Source organism: Phalacrocorax carbo, chromosome 4 (genome assembly GCF_963921805.1).
Source record: "Phalacrocorax carbo chromosome 4, bPhaCar2.1, whole genome shotgun sequence".
In the NCBI taxonomy this organism is placed as follows: domain Eukaryota; kingdom Metazoa; phylum Chordata; class Aves; order Suliformes; family Phalacrocoracidae; genus Phalacrocorax; species Phalacrocorax carbo.
The window spans coordinates 51,295,785-51,317,439 of NC_087516.1; the positions used below are offsets into that span (position 1 = coordinate 51,295,785).

Here is a 21,655-nt window from a genome sequence, read left to right on the forward strand (position 1 = left end):
GAGTGCAGTTGCATCTTCAAACTCTATTTCCACCTCCCAGGAAACTGTTTCTTTTACCATCCTGTGCTCTCATGGGAGATGAGAGACTCTCCATGACTCCTGAAGAATGTGCCAATATATATAAAAGTTAAGACTCATTGGGTGAAAGAGTACAACAAGAAGCGTAAGAAGAGGCTCCAGGATAGACACTTAATATAGACCGGGCACTTGAGATGCAATTCTACTCCAAGGTCAACTTTTAAATCTTTCAGTAAAAGCTGATGAGGCCAGCCGAACAGGCAGGGATTTTGGTAACACTGATACACAACTAACTGAAAAAATGTGGCACCTATGGATTTATGCATAAGGGAGTAAGCAGCATGTTGAGTGGGAGTTTTCAGGCTAATTTTGAACCCATTTCTACCTAAGTTTCACCAAATGCATCCAAGTGCTTATCTTTTCCTAGGTTCAGTTTGCACTGAGACAAGGGGCACTTGGATGTGAACTAACGCTGAAATATGAATGAGCTTGGGATTCAGATCCAGCATGCAGCAATCTGAAAATGGATATCCTGAGATTCTTGAAGCCCCGAGATTGCTTTGCTAAATAAAAAAAGCTTCAAATACTTTTGTCTTTTAATCAACAGCCCAGACATGTACTAATAAAATCATATTGACAATAAATTTTCATTTTGGAGTATTCAGACAAGGAAATAAACACTGTTGTAATGAAATCTACCAACCACCAAAAGCCAGACTCTTCTATGCTGCTCTTCTCTGCACTGGTGGAAATCTGCTGTTGCTTCCCTGCCTTTAGAGGCAGAATTAACACTTGCAGTGGAGTAACTCAAAGCAGAATCTAAGCTTTTTTTGTTATTAGGCACTCTGCATAAATAAACACCATATGCAGCTGCTGTGATTTTTCTTTTTTAAAGCTAGCTTGCATTTAATTTGCAAATACAGTCAATACTAATTTACCCTTCATTTTGTCTTGGGATTTCTAAAAATATGGGATGACAAATGCTAATTCAGGTAATGATATTAATTAAAAATTTCAAATATAGATCTCAAAAAGAGAAGTGCTCACATGAAATATCTTTTTAGCCTTTAAATGAGATTGTTCATCAGACTGTCTCCTGTGTCCAACGTACAAAGGGCATTTACAGATTTTCACTATGAACATGAGAGGGTAAATAAAGTCTCCAGAAGGGAGCGCAACTGCATTTCTTTTCTCGCATGTTGTATCACAAAATCACATCTCTCTTACTTGCACAGTAGAACCCTACACTTTACCAAGACAATAAAACAGGAAAATAAAATCATAGCAAATGGAAAACCCAACCCTTTAGCACAGCTAAAAGGCCGGGCTATCACCTGGAAACTGAAAGCAAGGCACTTTTATCCAAACCTTTCAAAACAGGAACGGCCATCACAAGATATTTACTTGACTGCAGTAAGAGCTAGCAGTTTAACCTCCATGGTTGGTTTGGTGTTTTTTTTTTGTTGTTTGTGTTTTTTTGTTAGTTAGTTTTGGTTTTTTTAAAGTATCTTCTGAAAAGAACTGCAAGTCATTTACCAGTTTTTCCATGGTATCAATGTTAATCACCAAACTTCCATGGAATGGGAATTTTGCTTCTGTTTTTGACAAAGGGTGATTCTCAAATAATATGAAGCATGTCCAGGAGATGCTGTTCTGTTTTCAGGTGTGTAAGGCTGCTTTCATAGATGCATTGTCCGTAGTCCTTAGGGCAGCACTTGTGTCAGTGGCTAGAGGGTTTTTGAACAGGTTGACAATACGCTCTCAGATCTATTTGGTTCCTGACAAATCTATTCTGTTACTGCTTTGTTCCTACTTTAAAATTTCACGTTACATTTCTCTATGCAATTTCTTCAGCAATTACCTTTTCCCTTTCTTTTCCTTCAACAAGACGCTAACTCTCCTGAGTCTCAGAGAGCTGGAGAATGGCAGCAGAGGAGGAAAGATTCCTTCTCCTCTTCCCTGACTGCAGTATTCAACCTTGCAGCTACTACGCATAATTTCATAGAGTAATATAGATTGGAAAGGACACCCAAAGGTCATCTGCTCCAAAACCCAAGTCAAAGCAGGTCTTAGATCATGTTGCTCAGGGTCTTGTCTAGTTAGGTTTTGAATATCTCCAGGCATGGAGATCCCACAATCTCTATGGGTAACCTGCTCCAGTACTCATCTACCCTTCTGGTGTAAAAAATTATCTTTACTCTTTATACCGAACATCCACCTCCCCAGATCTTTTCTGCATGTAAAGTTACCAATATCATGTTTAGGCTGCAACTAATGTTGTTTTAGAATAATATTAATAGTAATGAATTAATTGTGAAAGTATGCAATAAAAGGGAAGGAATGGGCTCAGTGATTCAGGATACTCCTTACTGTCATGTCTACAGGTAGGATTCAGCCAGCAGATTTAGAGATACAGATTTAGAAGTTCATAAATATGGATCTGCATGTGAACTAGGTGTCTAAACTCCAGTTACAGTCAATGTAGATCTAGGATGGGATCCAGTTGCCCCTTTGTAAGCTTTTAACAACATTTGAAATGCCCTCAAGTATCCTGCCCCGGAAGGGCACATGCCTCACACAGACCATATGCCACCTCTGACAGGCCCGTGTAGGTGTTCCTCGTACCCTAGAGAATCTGAAATGACACCAGACACCTATGGGCAATGTTATAAAAATAGTTCATACACATCATTGTATGAACTATAGAAATAGGATGCGGCATAAATGGCCAATGACCTACAGGTAAATGATTACATTCGAAGGCTTGTGTGCACAACAATGAATACACTGTGAACCTCTTCCTTATCATCTCCCCACTTTTGGCAGCAGTGTGCTTAAACATTCAGACAAAATGAGAAGACAGCAATCTTTCAGCTTTATGTAGCACACCAGTTTTTCCAACTCTTTTTTCAATAACAAGGTCACAAGGATGAACCATCCAAAGGGCACATGCGACAAGTCACTTCTGTTCTCTGTACAAGTACATGTGAAAGGGAAATTACCTAATAATTTCAGGTTTTATCCCTCAGGATTACTTCACAGTACATATTTTTCCACATTTCTGTTGTGCCATTAATCTTTATCCTGCGCCTGCTGCAGAAACTTCTTTTTTCCTCCCACAAAGGCTGTAGGCTCCCACTCTCCAAGGGGTCACAGGTTGCAGAGGAATCCACAGAAACAGGAAACCAGGCTTCCTCAGTCAGTTTTGAAACACCAAAACCTGTTTCCTTTCTACAAAAATAAGGCCTGCCAGGGCATCCTCTGGGTAGGCTCACTGTATGAGCAGCAGCTCCGGAGGAGGGAGAAGCTACAGGATTTCTTGCTAGAGAAATAAATGTGAGATAACTTGTAGCATTTATAAATGAGTAGAATGAAGCAGATAATCTTCTTGCTGCTTCTATTGCACTTACACAGTGGCAGCATTGGATTTAATACTCCAGGAAAGCTCTGGACCACAGGCCAGGGTGGTGAAACCTGGACAAGTCACTCAGACTTGACTCCATCTCCGACCACAATTGTGGGGTCATCCCATTCTGAGATCCAAGCTGCCAAAGCGAGTGCTTCACAGGGACCTCCTTTTGCATCTTCAGGAGAGACTCTGGGTATGAAAGCAGTGAAGAAAACCTCCAATTCTACAACCTCTACCCCTGCAAGCCAGTCAAACGGACACAGTGATGATGACTCTGATAAAAATAAGATGGGAAGCTCATCTAGCAACAAAAGGACATCTCTACAGAGCAATGCTAAAGAGGTCCTTCTCCAGGAGGTCACTACAAGCCAGGATACAGCTACAGGGAACAGATCTCTCAAGCTGTCATCCGATAGCACTGGGATCACCAGCACCCAGCAGGACACCAACTCCAAAGCATCCGGCTTTGAAACTACCAGGGGAAAGTAAGGACAGTTACATATTTATTCTTGTCTCCTGTGTACTGCTTAGGGATGGTAATTTTCCTGTTCTCAGTGAAATAATTGGCAAAAGTTATAGTCATTTCAGTAAGTTATTTCAGTAAAATTGTTTTCTGAGCTTAAAAACGACCATCTAAAACAAGCAAGGGGCCAGACCTGCAGTATTTACTCAGTCAAAATCATAAATTTGTAACAGAGTAAATGCTGCAATATTTTATTCCTCAGGGTAGATATCTCAAAACCAACAGAAAAGTCATTATCACGTATGGGTAGGAAAGGACTACAATAGATACCTCCTTGGTTTACGCACAGTAAACTTTTGTTGTTTCTTTCTTTCTTTTCTTGTGGGTAAAAGAAATTGCAAATGCATTTTTCATTTGGAATCCATTAAAAATGATAGTGTTTGTAAACTTCTCCACTAAATTGAAAATACAAGCAATTAAGCGTACAAAATGCATTGATGTCTGACAATTTGAAATACCTTATTCTGTGATAAAAACTTATGGAAAGTGGAATTGCAGGCGAGTGTGCATTCAGAACTGTATAACTTAATACCTAATAGCTATGCATAACAGAATATATCAGATTGTACTGTCTAATTTTATAGCTCTGGAACACTCGGTTGTTTTCTGTGTATCCCAGTGTCTTCAATTTTCAGTGGGGATGTTAATGCTAACTTGCTAAACTACGTAATGCTAGTAATGCTAACATTACTAAATGGGGATGTTAATGCTGACTTTAGAGATGTTGCAAGGTTCACTTAATTGCTGATATATGTTCAGTTACTGTTAGAAAATGGAAGACACAAAGGATGGGTTGTTTTCCATAGTATTTATGGAGAGCGGGCTTTCAGAATACAGATTTCTTCTTTTGATAGTACTTGCCCAAATGTTAACACCCAAAAGGAGGAAAAGATCTTTCACTTAAATTCACACAAAAGAGAATAAATCACCCTTAGAAATAATCCTACAATTATCTTGCTCTGTGTGGCCGAGAGCTAATGTTCCTTCAACTCAAAGAAAAGATTCCTGTTGACCTGAGCACGTTTTGGATCACGTGTAAGTGAAATAATGCACAAAGACCGAAAGGAAAGGAGTCCTTTGCCTCTGCTTGGAAGAGACACCCCAGCCAACAGCTGTGTTCCCCAGATAACTTTCCTAGCATACTCCTTCAGTTGTGAACGTCATCTGTTACAACACCTTATTACAGTGTTTGGCAGAGTGTCTGAGTTAACCAGAGTTAAATGGGTTCTCTTTACCCATCAGAGCTGATAACTGCATCTCCATTAAAATAGGTCTTAACATATGCTAACCTTAGAGTCTTTAGCTTTCTCAGCTTTTTTTCCAGAATAGTATTCAAGTGAAATTAATTTTCAGAAGAACTCTGTGATTTGTTTCTACCTTTTACATAAGATATAAATACTGACAGCAGAAGATTAGTCTCTGGTGAACAAGGTCTCATATTTTATTTATCATAATAGGATGTGGTTGCAACTGCAGAGATGCAACTCTTATATTGGCTAGCATTGTATTTCATGAGTGGTCGAGGAGCAACCTGCTGTGCAACAGGCATAAAGGTCTTTTTATTTTTTGGGTCCATTGAGCAAGTTAGCTATAAAGCTAGGATTGCATATCAAAGTTACAGGAATGCGTAGCAGCATGAAACCCCAACATAAAACAGAATGCTGAATCCTCACTTTCTTTCTCACACTGCTAGGCTCCATAGCCTCTCTCCAGTAAGTGCCTGCAGTTCTAGGTGTGCCTCAATCCTTTTCACTTTAAGATTCTTACGTTACAAGCCTTGTCTTCCTACTGCATACAAGTGTTTTTACAGTCAGCTAAGGTGCTTTGAGCTTTTCTTCCAGTTTTGCCACTGACCTGGACTGTGACTTAAGTGAGTCACGTTACTATTCTGTCTCTCTTTCCCTATGAATTAGACCTGGATGAATAATAAAGTCACATTTTTTTTTTTCAGTAAAGTTACTGATCACTGCTGTGAAACACCTGGAAAGCTATTCCTGAGAAACTATGCATAAGAAAGCAAGCATTTTTATTTATTATGTGCAGGTGTTATCCATTTCTAACATATGTTTTATTTAAAAAAAATGTTGCATCTTTATTGCAAATAAAGTGAAAGACGTGCTGTAAAACTTCAAATAAAGACATGCAACTTTCTTTGAGCTTTACTCATTTAATCAATGAGCACAGCACGAATGGGTCAATAGCAGATTTCGTAGCTGCAAAGTGTACTACCTCTGAGGAAATTTGGAAGCACAATTTGCTTTTTGTTTTTACTTTGAATTAAAGCAACTCTTTGGTTATAGTCTGTATTCCAGCCTGAATTTTTGAGTGACCTTGTAGGAACTGCATGACTCTGTAATCATTTATGGCAACCCATTGTGCTAACATATGTGCAGAGATGCTGATGTTAAAAGGCTCCATAGAGAAGAAACAATAGAGAGGTCAGTGAGAGACAAGAGGAAGGAAAACAAAACAAGAAAGAGCATTTGTTTTTTAATATATTTATAATTTTTAAAATAGCAATACCTATACTTTGTTGGGGAGTCTCCAGGGCTGTAAGATTACCCGCAAGGTATAATATGTGCCCAATGTACAAGCTTAATTACCCAAAAAGCCCTTTCTGAAGGAAGTCATGTGCCTTACTGGCTTAATTACAAAAATAATTCCTTTGCTATCTCTACCCTAGATTATCTGAGGACAATATTATGCACACATATCACATGCATGCTAGAACTAGATTAGAAAAACGTTGTTCTGGTTCATTCTGTTTTCGCAAAATTCCTGTTAAAATGTCAGAAGAGCACGATTTAGAAATATTTCATGGATTTTTCAAAGTCTGCACCTGAAGAATATTTCTGACAACCACCAAGCGCGGCAGGCAGGACACACCCAAATATGGCAGCTAGTATGACCCCAGAGCTCAAATCGCCAGGCGCAGCCATGGTGATGCTGCAGTGCCACGATGAAGCTGGGAAGGCAAACCAGTGAGTCAGGATCAGGCCAGGTGATGGCGATCAGGGTAAGACGCAGCCCAGTGAATCTGGTCAAAGTTAGGCCAGGATGTCAGCTTGGAGGTCAGGATTGGCGCAGGTGCAATGTAGCCACGGGCTGAACTTCACTGGGGCACCTGAGCCCATGGGCAGGGTGGATGGGTGGAGACCCCAGGTCAGGCTGCTCAGGGTGGATAAGACCCACAAGTGCCATCAGGGTCGTGATAAGTTTCCATCGCATTTTATTGAAAGAAATATGCTATTAGAACCATCAGAATAATTTTTTTTTTTCCTACTGAAACAGAACCATATTTGCCAAAGACTATGACTTTATTTAAAAAACTCATCTCAGGTTGGCTTTTCAGTTTCTGGCAGAACTTCTGAGGGCAGAGATGTACCACACCAGGCAGTCACCTGATGAAGGGTACAGTCAGTAGGGCTAAAGGCTCCAGATTCAAGATTCTGCTGTTAATAAAGTAAAGCTTGGCTTTGAGCCCCCCTATATCACATCCCGGAGTGGTACTTTAAGTGCTAAATATTGGGCGTATCCTTATCGCTAAAAACACTAAACTCTTTCTTATTCTTTGCTGGAATTAAAATGCAATGAAATCCTGTTCTTTTGCAGTGAAATTGAACAATTTTATAGTTAAGCTTAGAACAGGTACAGGAGGACATAATTTATGGATTCTGTAGCTACCTGCTCTCAAACCGTTTCAAAAGAGTGGTTTCTTTGGTGAGGTATCCCTCATTCTGGGAGGACCTGTACCTGAGCTTTCAGAAGGATAAGGAAACTTCTTAGGAAGCACATCTGGAATGGCCTGAGCTGAAGGAAAATTACTTTCTTCACTCCTAGTATGAATTTGATGTAAGTTCTAAAATGTAGGGTTTATGTCTCTAAGAAAAAAAAAAGCACCTTTTTTTTATTACTACCTATCTTCAAATTTTCATGCTATCCATACTAATGAATAAAGAAATGCTGGAAAACTAGACCTGTGCTTCAGCAGCAGAGAGGGAGCTTTTCCAAAGTTCAGTGACATTAAATGTGAGCACCAATTTTGTGTCAAAGAAGAAAACTGATGATACATTCTTTTTAGTTGAGTTCATGTGAGATACATATTTTTTAGCCTGTGGAGAGAGAGGATTGCAGTATTTCACTGTATAAAGCAGCTTGAATAACAGTGGTCCTACGGAGCGAGCCTGAGGCTGAGTCCTGAGACTAGCACTCTCATCCTTCCATTCTGAACCTAATCTTTGTGATTACTATTCAAGGCAGCTCCTGAATACATGAGACATTCATTCAGGCTGTAAATTAACCACACTATCTCCACATTTTTGGATGGCTCTACATTACTCTTTTCTTTTAGTATGTGTGTATTACACATCTTCCAATTATCATGCATCCGCTGAGAGTCTTCATACACTTCCCCTGCCATTACCTTGGGTAGTGGTGAGGTGACAGTATTTTATTACTAAGCACAGAAGGGTTTAATAAAGTCAGTACCAGGGACAGATTTGCTTAGCTGTCACATGTGGTAGGACTGCTGAAATATTTCATTCTCATGACCAGACCTCTGCATTTCTCCCCAGAAATGGGTTTTGCCTCTATCAGCTTGGTAGAGTTTCTAGTGTTCTGACAAATTATGACGAACGGTTAAGCTCAGCAGTGGTTCAAATACACAAGACACATAGAAACCTGATTTAATTGCCTAGTGAATGCAGGAGTCACAGTCTCTTTTGATCATGTCACTTTTTAATGGAGCAAAGAGAACAATTCTTGAATCGGTTTCTTAAGATTTTGCATCACTGTGCATTTACAATAAATAAAGTCACGCATGGCTTAGGTTTCTGCCTCACTAGGTATATTCACTATGACCTGGAAGAAGGAACCTTTTACACTGGTACTTAGGTTGCCTTGGTGGCTAAGTGTGAGAGGATGTTTGACAAGCAGTGCTTGCTTTGCCCTCGCAATGTAGTATTCCAGCCATGCAGAAGACCTTTTCAATGAGCCCCTCTTCTCCAGCAGCAGCTTGAACGTACTTCTGACGCTTGGCTGTAAGCCCACAATCTAATTTTCCTATGTGTGTTGAATGCAGTGTCACTCCCTCTGCAGTCCTAAAGACCAAAGCAAATCATTCACCCACTGCTTAATTTACTACTTTATTGCTATTTTATCCACAGAATAAATGGGGTAGAGGACATAATTATGCAGTTCCATAATGAAGCACGTGGCATGGTACCAAGAAAATGTAACTGTCTAAAGAGAATTTTAACGCAAGTATTTAGAGATCAGTGCTGCCTTCTGCTGAGCACAGAAGTAAAACAGTTAACAGATGACAGAGACTGCTGATGTGAAGTAGCAAAACACCTTACCGCATGGTGCAGGTTAGGTACTACTGCAACAGTACAGCAGTACCAGTACAGCAGTACCAGTACAGGGCAAGGGCTGCACAAGGTCCATGCGATTCATGGACTTTTTGTTTATATCAGTGCTACTATACCCCATGCACTGAGGAAATATTTTCCACTGCTGATGTCCCATGCACAGAATGAATTATAGGATCTGTTTGGTCCACTGTGGTGGTCACCCTTCAAGCGGTTCCAGTACCTGGGTGGGAAGGAGCCACTGCGGGAGATTGTTTACCCAGCTTGCACTACCTCCTAGAGAGGTATTTTTTAGGATATTTTTTCTTTCAGGGAGAGAAGAAATGGTAAACACATGTCCATACAATTCTGAGCTGGAGGTGATAAAATAGTTTTGGAAAACTAGATAAAATTCAGGAAATAACAAAATCTAAAGTTCTGGTTTTCTGAGGCAGCCTTTCAGCGATGATGCAAGGCAGTGTCATGACAGACTGTTTTCAGTAGAAGAGGAAACAGCTCTAGGAAAAAAAAAAAAAGAATCACATCTCCACCCAGGTTGCTTTTGAGACACTCACCAGGTGCTTATAAAAGACAAAAAGCCCCAGCATCTTTTTCTCTTAGCCTCCTCAGAATCTGGTTATTTAGTTTTTCTGTGATCAGATTAGATAAGGCACTACTGTACAGATGACTTCTGAATTTTTTTAATGTATAAAAGAAAGGTCTCCGCTCATCTCATTACACTAACTAATGCATTAATGCTCATGTTTATCTTTCCTCTTGCTCTTGTTTTTATCTACCATGGGAACAGCGAGGATTAGGAACAGACTGTTTTCCACCCCTACTGAAGTCTCTTCACCCTACTGCATAGGTTAGGATTACTGTAACAAACTGGACACAGTGTTAGGATTTACCTCCAGCTGCTGCAAACATTTGACTCTTTGCAGCATTTCATTTAAGGTAGACCAGAAACATCTGCTCAAGTCTGCACAAAAAATATGCATTCTTACAAATCTGAATATAATTAACATTTTAGAAAACTGACACTAATTCCTGGAGTAGGTGTGGCAAGGAAAAGAACAGGAGCAAGGTGCCCCCATATGTTTCCAAAGGCATTATCTGTGTTGCCAGTTAGAGCATACAAGTCTTTCAAAAGACAATTTTTCTGCCAAATCCATGCGCATCTAGTCTGTACTACACACATGGTAAGTAACACCATAGGTCACAAGGAAAAGCCTGGGAAAAACATCACTTTGAATTTCATGGACTTTGGTGCAGACCCTTTTTGTTCAAGAGCCCCCTAAGAAACCAGTCAGTGACAGCATAAAGATTCAGCTCTGCACTAGTAAGTGGCAAATCAGGTACAAAGCAACTGGCAAAGCATTTAACCATTTAATGAAGCTAAATAAGAAAAAGAGCAGCTGTCCAAAACAACACTATAAACAGATTAAAGGACAACATTCACCCCTGGAATTGGGATGGATCTTCTTTTTTAACATTTCATTCTGTCACTTATAAAGGCTTTTTTTTCAAGTCAGTATTTCTCAAAGTGGAGAAGCCATTACTGACATACTGCAACCTCCTTGTCTGTAGATTGGAAAAGGACTAATGAACCAGTGAAAACCAGTACCATTGAAGGTCATTAGAGAAGCAGTGACAGTAAACTAGACCAGAACTAGCTTAGTGAATTTTGTATTCTGTGTCAGTTAGATGGTAGAAAATAAATTTATATTCCAGGGGGAAAAATAAAGAATTAAGACCCTTTTAAAGAGCAGTTTTTCTGGGTTTTTCAAATGTGTTTTACTGGATGTTTCTCAAAGCAGATTAGTAGATATTTTCTCAAAAGTCTAAATTCTATCTTTGGGAAAGCTTCATTGTTTTGAAGGGCTCTGAACACAGAGAGGGAGATAAGGTCTAAAGGAGCTGATCTGGTTCACAAGAAGAAAACTTTTAAAATGCTAAAATAGATTGGCAAACCACTAGATAAGTGGAATTTGTGAATTAATTTTTGCAGTACAAGGTAGGATGCACAATGGGTCACAACAGTAAATAAAACTTGGATGAGACAAAGAGTCTATTCACAGTCCAAGGCTTCAGCACTGTGCATACAAAAAAAGGAAATGTGTGATGAGGGTAGAATTTGTGTTTTGTAATAGGCAGGACAAAATGTCAGGACCCTGAATCCTGAAAAAAAAACACATTAAACCGATGGTATGACTCCCCCCACCTGGTACTTTAGCGTCAACAAGTCAGCTGTTTCTCAGGCTTAAAACATATCCTATAACATATTTTACCATCACATACTATATTATATTGCACATCAAATGCACTTTTCAGAGGCTGTCCAGGTTTTCTGTTTCAATCAGCATGTAAAACAGATTTCCCAATTTGATTTGTTTATGGCCAGTCCCTAATGCGTACTGAATTTTTATTGCAGCTGCAATTAGTAGATTCAGAACAAAGGAAGCTTGAGCAGTGAACCTAAAAATATTAAACAATTTTGATTCAGGTTTATAATTTCTGTTTGAACTAGATCTTATAATTTCAAAAGATGCCGGATGTTCATATAAAAGTACAGTCTTTATCACTAGTATCACAAAGGGAAGAGGTCTCTGTAGTCACCTAGTGGAGTTCAAAGGAAGTTGCTGAAACCAAGACCTGGTCTCCCATGCAGTAGCAAAAACCACCCTGTCAGGATTCTTTCTATCCCTATAATCTGAGTTTTTACATTGTATCAGTCAACATTATCTCTCTGCACCCAGACTTAGCAGGATGTTTAAAGCAAACTGAAAATATACCTCAGCAATGTGCTTTTATACAACCTAAATTCAAGGTCTGTACTCTGATCCTTCTATAAAAATCTTTCAGACTACGAAAGATCCTAGCTTAAAAACAAAATAGAAAAATTTTATTTCTTCCACACCATGTCATGAAATGTTTTTATATATGAATGCTCTTAACCTACTGGAATGCTCTTAACATACTGTATTTAGAAGAACAGTCATATGAACCAAAGAGGATAAATATATAAGCAAAGATTGAAGGTTCACGGAACCATAGGATCATGCCCTCAAAGCCCTCCCTTCCCCAGCCTGGACAAGCCCCACTACCTCAGCCTCTCCTTGCAAGGCTTCTACCGGCTCCAGATGCTTGTAGCATCTTTCTATACCCCCTTTGCTGAGATGTAAAGGACAATACAAAATGAAAACAGGGGTAGAATTGAGATTAGTATTTCATAAACCATTCTGTCAAATACCAATCAACTGCATCCAGTCTGAACGAGGCACAACCACCAAGCTTTGCATGGACTTTAGCCACGGCTCCAGCACTGGGTCCTTTTGTATTCCTTCAGCAACACAATAATCTTATTTTCATGATTCAGTGATGTTCGGCTGTGGTGATTCAATAGCATTTCTATTAAAAGCCAGGTAATCTAATTTACTCACGGATAAAAGTAACTCATTTTCAGATATGATATTAAAGGGGCAGGGCAAAATCTATACCCTTTGTGGCCTGGCTGCCACTGGTGTTCCTGTTGTATGGCTTTAGGATCGCTTACAAGGATCTGTGTTTACAAGCAAATGGAAGCAAACGTGTACAGGTATACCTGACGCTCTGTAGCTGGCAGGCTATGTGAGGGTTGTTTGGGTTTTTTTCTTGGCTGTGTACCCAAAGAACAGCTTACAGTGGAAATGTGCTGTGGAAGGGCAGTCTCATAAACTTCCACTCACCCTTGCACCCTGAGGAAATTATATTTTTTTGATGTTAGTGTAAATTGTGTTTCGTTTTTCAGCAACATCAGGTATCACGGTGTCAAGGGGTCTGGTTCAAAGCCTGCTGAAGTTAAAGGGAGATGTTTCCACTGAGTGCCAATGTATTCAGAACAATCCTGTCATAGACCAGATAACTTTACCAGCAAACAGTCACAGAAAGCTTTCTCTGGAGCTAAATAAATTTACGTTTTCCGTTGGCTGCCCTCCTTCCTGCAGGCTCTCTGCTCTCCCTCACCACCGCCCCACGGGAGCTCAGCAGAGGGCGGCGGGGCTCCCCCTGACCGTGGGTGCCGGTACAAAGCGATGAAGCTCCACTCCGGCGTGTACCCCGATTTACACGGCCACGACACCCACCCATCCCGGTCCCCTCAGCCGGCGTGAGCGGGGCGCCGGTGGCGGACGGGCGCACCCACACGGCCCATACGGCCCCGGTCCCGCGCTAACCGCCACCGGCAGCTTCCCGCCTCTGCGGGCAATGGCCGCCACCTGCCGGCCCCGCGCGGCAGCGCCTCACAGCGCCCCGCCTCAGCGCCTCACGCCCGCCACCCCTCTCCCCGCCAGGCGCCGTGCTCCACGGCTTTAGGGCCGGGCCTGGGAAGGGGGGATAGTCTCAGGCAGGCGCCGGCTTGCTGGTGGTGGCAGCCCGCGGGGGTGGGGGGGTGAGCCTCTCGCCGCTCCTGCGGAGCTGGCGGGCAGCTCAGGCGGGGCGCCAGCGCTGCCACCCAGAGGTGGTAAAGCAGAGCATAAGCTCTGCTAATTGCGCATTATACGAGGGTTTTAAGAGTGCTGGCAAGACGCCCGTGAAGCGATGGTGGGCTTAAGGGCTCCTGAGTGCTGTCAGGCACGTGTCCCCTGAATCAGGAGCCAGGGATATATAAGAGCACATGCTTATACAGCTAATTCAAACCAAGTGGGGTATTTCTCATCATATAAAGTCAAGTCCCGCTTCAGAAATCTGCACAGTAAATTAAGAAACCGTATTTGCTGCTTATGAAAGATTAAACAAGAGTAAGTAAATCACTACTGGTGAAACATTATCTACTACTTGTCTCCTAGCTGTGCATCTCAGGGCAAGTTTCCTGTCAGCCATGTGGTTTCTTTATGCAGATGGGAAAGATGCTTTTTTGTGGGCATCGCAGCCCTTTGAAGTTCTAAGATGTTGCCCAGTAATTCACACCATATATGTTTACCTTCATATCATGAGGTTGATGCAAATTGCTGAGGATGAGTCAGCTGAACACAGGGAAACACTACGGTAATCTGTTTTACACTCTCAGAAATAAGCTTTTTTCCAGCTGAGGGAAACACCTGTATTATTGGTACGTATTCTTGTTGACTGGGCAGTTGGGCTTCTTGCCACAGACACAGTGTGAGCAAGTCCTTGCTTACAATTGCCCCAAAACTACTTCTGTTTCACAGTTATCTCCACACTGCACCCTTTCTATTTTTGGGCCAATAGTGGAAATGAAGAAACACTTCACGGGAATGTTTTCTCTGTGGAAAAAGAACCCGGACTGGTATAAACAGAAAAGAAGAAAACTTTTCCAAGAGAGTATTAATGCAAGATCGGAAGAAGCTGTGCAGGAGGTGTAGAATCCCAAAAGCTAAGGACAAGCTTAAAGGCATGGTCTGGGTCCCACTAATGCCCTGCTGGTTGTAGGTGATTTGCTCCAGTTGCACAGGAAGGCTCCATGGCCCATTAGCTACTCAGGACTTTGAATTTGCAATGGCCATAAAACCCAGAGGACTCAGGCCTGCCAAGGCTGCAGTGTAGACAGGCTACTGGTTGCAAAAGAAACAAATGCTGCCCTTCGTACTATGCCCTACTTCTCAAATATGGTCAAACTGCACGTGATGCAGAGCTGGGATAGCAGTATTTTGATTTGAACCGGAAATACTGCTGTAAATATCACAAGCAAAGAGGCTATTTCAAAGGCCTGAGGGCTCAGAGGTAGTCTCCCACACCTTGCTACCAGCAAGTTTTCCTGGCCAATACATGCCAGAGGAGGATGAAATCTGTCACATGGGCTTTCTGCCAGTCGGGGTTTGCACTGCTCTCTCCAGGCTGGCTTTCTGTTGTATATTATGAGGATTTTGTTTGGGTTTTAAATACAGCTTTCCTGATTGAATTCAGGCTCAATGCAAAAGAAACACTAGGCTCCTGAAGCTCTCAACAAAATCTGCATGTTAGAAGCCTGTGTTCCTGTATTATTCCATGGAGGGTAAAGAGGATTTTCAGGTTTAAAGTCCTGTTATGCAAATCAGTGTCTTCTGTTCTGCCTTTGCATTAACACAGCCTGTCATAGTTCTTCCTCCACGCTTCATCTTCTATTTCCAAATCTACATTTTTTCAGACAATTTGATTTCAAAATTATATTTACATTCTTAACATCTCTTAATGAGCTTATTTCATTGGTAGCGTAAACCTAATTATGAGTCACACCAGGGGCTCTTTTGCTGTGAATATTTCCTCCAATTTAGTCTGATCAAAGATTGCTGGGCCATGTGAGAACCACAGCTTCAGACATTGCACTCATGTAGCTTAAGAATGAGTTAAATATTTTAAATAGAAACAGTCTACTTCAGTTGAGTTAAATTTTTGGTAGAGAGCAAAGACTGAGTTCAGACTATCTTTAAAAACCAAGAGCAGTCCTTAACTGATACATTTGAGATGTATTGTACTATGTCTTCCTTTGGAGGGCATCTCCAAATGGGCAAGTTGCAATAGTTGTTACCTTGAAGCTAGCCACCCTCGATAATAATAGTAATTAGTAGATTTACATGATGAATTTTAAAAAGATTTTTTTTTTAACTGAACTATCTGTATTCCAAGGCTTTCATGTATTTTACAACTGCCTTTTATGCCTGTTTTCATTGTTTTATCTTTTCATTGATCACATTTGCTCAGATATAAAATTGAATCCAATTACCAAAAATTATACCCCAACCATATGCACTGCAGAAAATGTTGGCACTGAGAACGCCACTGTATGTCTTCTGCTTAATCCCTTTCTCTGGTGAGCTGTCAGGTTTGCACGCGAGGGTGGAGCACAGTCTGCGGACCCACAAGCTCCAGGCCTAACCTCATGGCTGGTTCATTGTAGCCCAGATTTTAGAATTCTGACTCCTATATTTGGGTTCTTGATTTGCAGAGGTGGCCTGCATAGCACCCAGCTGCCCAAGGTGTTAGCTCTTAGTTCCTTACTTTGCAGACAGCTAACTTGCAACAATAACAGAGGTGTGGTACTGAACAACTGCTTGAGGTGCTGTTACCACCCCAGAGGTCTTTGGATCAGACTTATATGTCATCAGTTAATTGCTGAGAGTTATTCAGGAATTTAGATGTTTATATTCTCTACACCAAGCTTAAATCATTAGCAAACCACCATACTTAGAGTTCCTCCTGAATAGACCAGTGTCAGTCTGGCCCAGTATCACTTTCTGCATCTATTAAGAAACGTTTAGTATCCCATTCATATGCTGAGGTTTTTTGGTGGTTTATTTTTTTTTATCTCTGTGTTGCCCTTCAGAGAAATATATGGTTTTTAATCTTGGATATGAATATGCAGAACACTTACTACAGCTGTGAAATGGAAGAGACCTCATGCATGTAGTGAGAAAGGAGCTCAGTGGTAGTGCCTTGGGCAACCTAACCTGAAACCTCCACCCACACTAATGGTTCTGGGGCTCCATTTAAAACCAGGCTTGAGCCTGTTTTCCTCACAAAGGTACTTGTCTCTAGCAGTCCTCTTGGACCTGACTTGTTACCTTGTCTCTGCCTGATATGTGCAAGGCCTCTAATTGATCTGTTCCTATTACCCTACTGCTGCTTGCCTGTCTCTGGTGCTGTGGTACCACATGCTGCTGGTGAGGCCGGTGCCTAGCTTGTGTGGTTGCCCTTCCCCTCCTGGCTCACCTTCTGTCAGGCAGAAACCTTGCTCTTGCTGCTCCCTGGCACTCAGCAAGGACGCCCCATGGAAAAGCTGTCTTCCTGGTGGTGCTTGTAAGGGAGCGAAGTGCCCTGCCATGTCCTGCTCCTACTGGGCACTTGGCAAGAAGAGGTGTCCATCCTCCCTTGCTGCTGCAGAGGTGTGCTGGAAGGGATGGAACTACAAGCTCTCTCTCTGGCTTACTGTTGACAATGTTTAACTGCAAATATCATTATTATCTAGTTACTACTGATCTGTGTCTCTGTGTGATACAGGAGACTGTAAAGGACCCATATGCCCCAACCAGAGGGGTGGTGTAACTTCATGATCCCTCTGCAAAACTCAGAAGACTTAAGTCTCCTTTTGAGACTGTCAATTTTATGTGTCTCAAACTTGCTTAGAGTTGATCCTGGCTTCTACAGAGTTAGTGAGAGAAGTACCTAATCTTCAAGCTTATGCTTGAGAGCTGCATTTAATTTTTAGTAAATATTTATTCATGGAGTCTCTAATTTATACACACAGAGAAAATACTATAGCTAGAGGAGACAGAACATAAAGGAAGGATCAAACAAAAGCACAGCCTTTTTATACCCAATTAAAAAGAAATATTATCCTAATGAAAACTCTCAAGGAAGTAGAGAGTGAGTGAGCAAAATCAGATCAAAGAGACTCAATAAAACCACATTTTATATGAAACACATTATTAATCAATTAAACAATATGTGTTGTGTGAGGGAGCACCACAATACTGGCAGCAGAAATACTGAGAGGTTCCGTCTGTTGGCCTTACTTAGCATCTTACTTCCTAGCTTATCCTGCTGTTTCCTCAGGAATCATTTTCCAAGTAAAGCACTACTGAATTTAATGTGAGTGCACTGGTAGGATCTCACTAGACAAAAGCAATCACTTAAGGATAGATGCTGATACTGTTTTGTGCTGATGTTCTTGTTTGAAGCAGTGTAAGTCAGTACTAATGCCACTTAAGTAAATGGAACTAATCTGGTCTCAATTGTATTTTGATTTCTACTGTAAGGAGCCCATAGCAAGTTACTGATTTCAGGGGTAAGTATATATTTCCTTACTGGATTATGAAACACTAACAGAACCACTACAGCTGGAAGCAAAGGTTAGCAGCAAAACTTTACCCAGGAGGATGAACTTTAAATTCTCATACACAAATACTGGTATGGAAATACTTGCAAGTTCACCAGCCCTACAACTGAAACAATGTCTTGTCACTAACTTGCCAAGTCAAAAATGAAATGTGTTTCAGCATGGACAGGGGAATAATGTATGACCCTGAGAAAGGCTGTACTAAGTTAGGGAGGGAGGGAAATAATTACTAGACCAAAGAGACATTTGTTCCACCAGCAGAAATGCAATAATACTTTCTTCAGGTGCCTTCTGACGTGCAGCTGGGTGACTTCCTGAGACAGGTTATAGCTACAACTTTATGGTTAAAAAAAAGTCAAACCAAACAAACCCAAAACCAACAACACCGTAATGGCATGTTTTTTCATGAAATCATTTAACTGCTTTTTAAGATCCATTTTGATTTCCCAAACTTCCAAACCTGGCACTGTCTATGTTTGTGGAAATACCGCCTTGGCCCCTTTTTCTTTCTTTCTTTAGGTTTAAACCTGTTTTGTTCTGATGCCTCTTTGTGATAACAAGACCAACAGAATTATGAATGCCATGACTTCCTATCCCTCCTGCTCTTCATCTTTTTGTATCTTTCTTTTCACCTCTCTTTTGGATGTAGGAATGACCTGAATTCTGTACTGAACCATTAACTCATATACAGCAACAAGGAGTTGATGTACTAAAATGGTGGTGATTTCTGTTTGTCCTCTAGTCTTTCCCTAAGAATTTCACGTATTTGATTCGCTAGTTTAGTTAATGCAAAATACTAAATTGGCATATTCAAAGAGCTAATCACTATGGTTCCAAGATCTTTTTCCTGACTATAGTTAATTTAGGTAGTCATACAGTCTGTATAAGACTGTCTATTTATGCCTAACTCTGCATTACAAGACCCTTTTCTGACAATTAGTTAGAATTGCAGTATCATGAGATTTCTGCAATTCTTCAAGATGGGCTTTAGATTTACTACATAGAATGATTTTGCTTAGCTTTGCATAACTCTGTCATCTCCCTACTCACCTGCTTTCCCCCTCATTAATGAATGTCTATTACAAATTCATGTGGGATTCTGCTGATAAACTGTTTCTTGAGAAAGCTAACTAGTCTTTCACCTCTCTGATTTAATACCTTATTAATCTATAACATGACCTATCCTCTTACTTTGTGATGGATTCCTTTCTTCCCCCTCTAATAGCTTTTGGTGACTGACCTTGCCAAAAACCTCTGAAAATGACCCCTTTATCTACCTGCTTCTGATTCAGAGAACGCCAATAGATTTCTGAGGCACAATTTCCATCTACAAATCTGTCCCAAGCCATTATCCAATTTATAATTTCCACTTAATTCTGTTCCCTAATGTAGCTTTTACCAAGACACTTGGTTTCAAAATCTGATTTAACATTTTGTGGTTTCTTACAGCCTCCTTACAATCCTTTTTTAAAAAACACCAAACCTGGCCTTGCACTTGCCAGCTCCTATATTCTGTACCGCAGTGGTCAAGAGTCTGATCATTTCATATGTGAATTCCTTCTCTGGGTGGGTAGCCAGTGGCACAGGCAAGCATGGAGCTACGGCATGTTACTGCTGTGTGTGGCTTCGACCTCAAAGTGTACTGCAAAACACAGTCTATATGTACTCACAATATTGCTGGGGAAAGGGAGGAAGAGTAGAAATCTCTATCCATAAAGTTAAAGATATGGGTGATTAAAAACCTTACTAAACAATCCTTTAAATTCTGGATAAACAGTTTCTGTGATCTGAAATATAGGTGTATTTTAAGACCTGTCATTACTGTAGTCTAGAAGAGCTTCTTTGTACTTGGTGCTCCATGAACTTTTACAAAGAAAAACTTAGATTTGCAATATAAGTATATGTAGAAATATATGGAGAAATGACTGTCTGTTTTCTTTGTTGTTAATCGGTAGGTGAAGCACAAAGACTAAGTAATTGCCTAAGACTGCACTGTCAGTCTGAGAGGAACCAATCTTAATTTTCATAACTTAGTCCTATCCCTAAATTAGGGGTTTAACTTTGCCCTTTAAGTCTAATATATCATCATATTGTGGAAAATGTTATTTGTACTTTTAATTATATTTATCTTCTGTCTCTTACAGGAACTGGTGTGCTTATGTTCATACCAGACTCTTACCTACAGTGGTAGTGGACAACCTGGAAACCTTCTCATCAGGCAGAGCGAAGCCTTGCACTTGGCGTATTGGTTCCTGTCCTCAGAGGTGTGTAGAACTAGGAAGAAAGAGTACTTGCAAGTACTTTAATTATCACCAGCTGCATAATTAAAGTCATGACTAAAGTCATACAACCATGACTTTAGAAATGAAAATGAAAACAGGAGGGAGCAGATTAGCATGTTTCCAGGTCTCATCTTCACATGTCCCTATAGTAAGTATAAAAGCTCATGCCTTGTCCCTATAGCAGGTATAAAAGCTCCTGACTTGGCATGCCTTCACTTTGGCACCCTCTGATCAGTTCAAAGTCTTCAAGAAAGCCTGCTGCCTGCTCTCCTCTTCTGGAGTACTGCAAGGAAAGGTGCAAATGTACAAAGCTTTAAAGCACATGGTGGGAAGAAAATCCTTTCTGTGCAGTTTTCCGAGTTTGTGCTTTGTTGGAGAAAAAGGCTTCCCCAAGGCATCAATGGTTTTGTTATTATCTCTCTGCTGGGTGCTTGTTTTTGGCACAGTTTTGGTCAGGCACTGAACGTAGAAAAGTAATTGGCCTGGATACAACTTGGAAATAACAACTCTGTTAAATGTATTCAGATGGTCCTTTGTGTTTTGGGTGCCTCATTGTATTCTCCAAACATTGGATTTCAGTAGTAAATGAAATTGGGTTTTAATGCATGGGCCTGGAACATGGCAAACTGAAACAGCACCAATGAAACAGAGGTTGAAACATATTTTTACCTTGAAAAATTTCAGAAGCCTCTCAGTTTGACTGTTCTGAGAGTTGTCCTCTAGGTGGTATGGCAGAACATGCTTAAAGCTTTGAAGTGAAGCTGGGAATAGAGTATATTTAGGATTCGGTGACTCTGAAATATAGTCGGTTGTACTGCAAAACTGTGGAATGGACCCTGTGGCTGAAATGTTGCCGTATTTTTTCTAATTCAGTCTAGAAGATTCACAATAACTCTGCTTTCTTTTTTGTAGGAAAATTAGCTCCTTGTGCTGTTCCTGTAAATAAGTCTGTACTATATATATTCTGAGGCTTGTCTACGTGGAGAGTTATTTTTGAAATAGCTATTCCTGATTAACTCCTTTCATGGACACTTCATTTTTATGAGTGCTTTCAGGAATGGATTATGCTAATGCAGAATAAGGTAGTTTTATCATAAAATAAGACCCTCAATACAGCAAAGTAACAGAGAAGTCTCTTGATTTCAGTTCACCTTAATCTTTATTGAGTTCTTGCTGCTGAAAAAGCCATTTCTCAGAGGCAAAGCTGGTTGGGGACACATGCAAGGCTCCTGCCAGCTGCTATGAATTTTAATATATATAATA

At 40.7% G+C, this 21,655-nt stretch overlaps 1 protein-coding gene across 1 annotated transcript in view; it reads left to right on the forward strand.

Annotated features, from left to right (window-relative positions):
* Nucleotides 1-3,275: 3,275 nt before the first annotated feature.
* The window catches only part of MMRN1 (multimerin 1), a 45,837-nt gene continuing 27,457 nt past the window's right edge, over nt 3,276-21,655 (forward strand). Inside the window, exons 1-2 of the mRNA XM_064449953.1 lie at nt 3,276-3,912; nt 20,255-20,374. Coding sequence (XP_064306023.1) covers nt 3,380-3,912; nt 20,255-20,374 — 653 coding nt within the window. The 5' untranslated portion in view covers nt 3,276-3,379. The remainder of the gene's footprint in view (nt 3,913-20,254; nt 20,375-21,655) is intronic.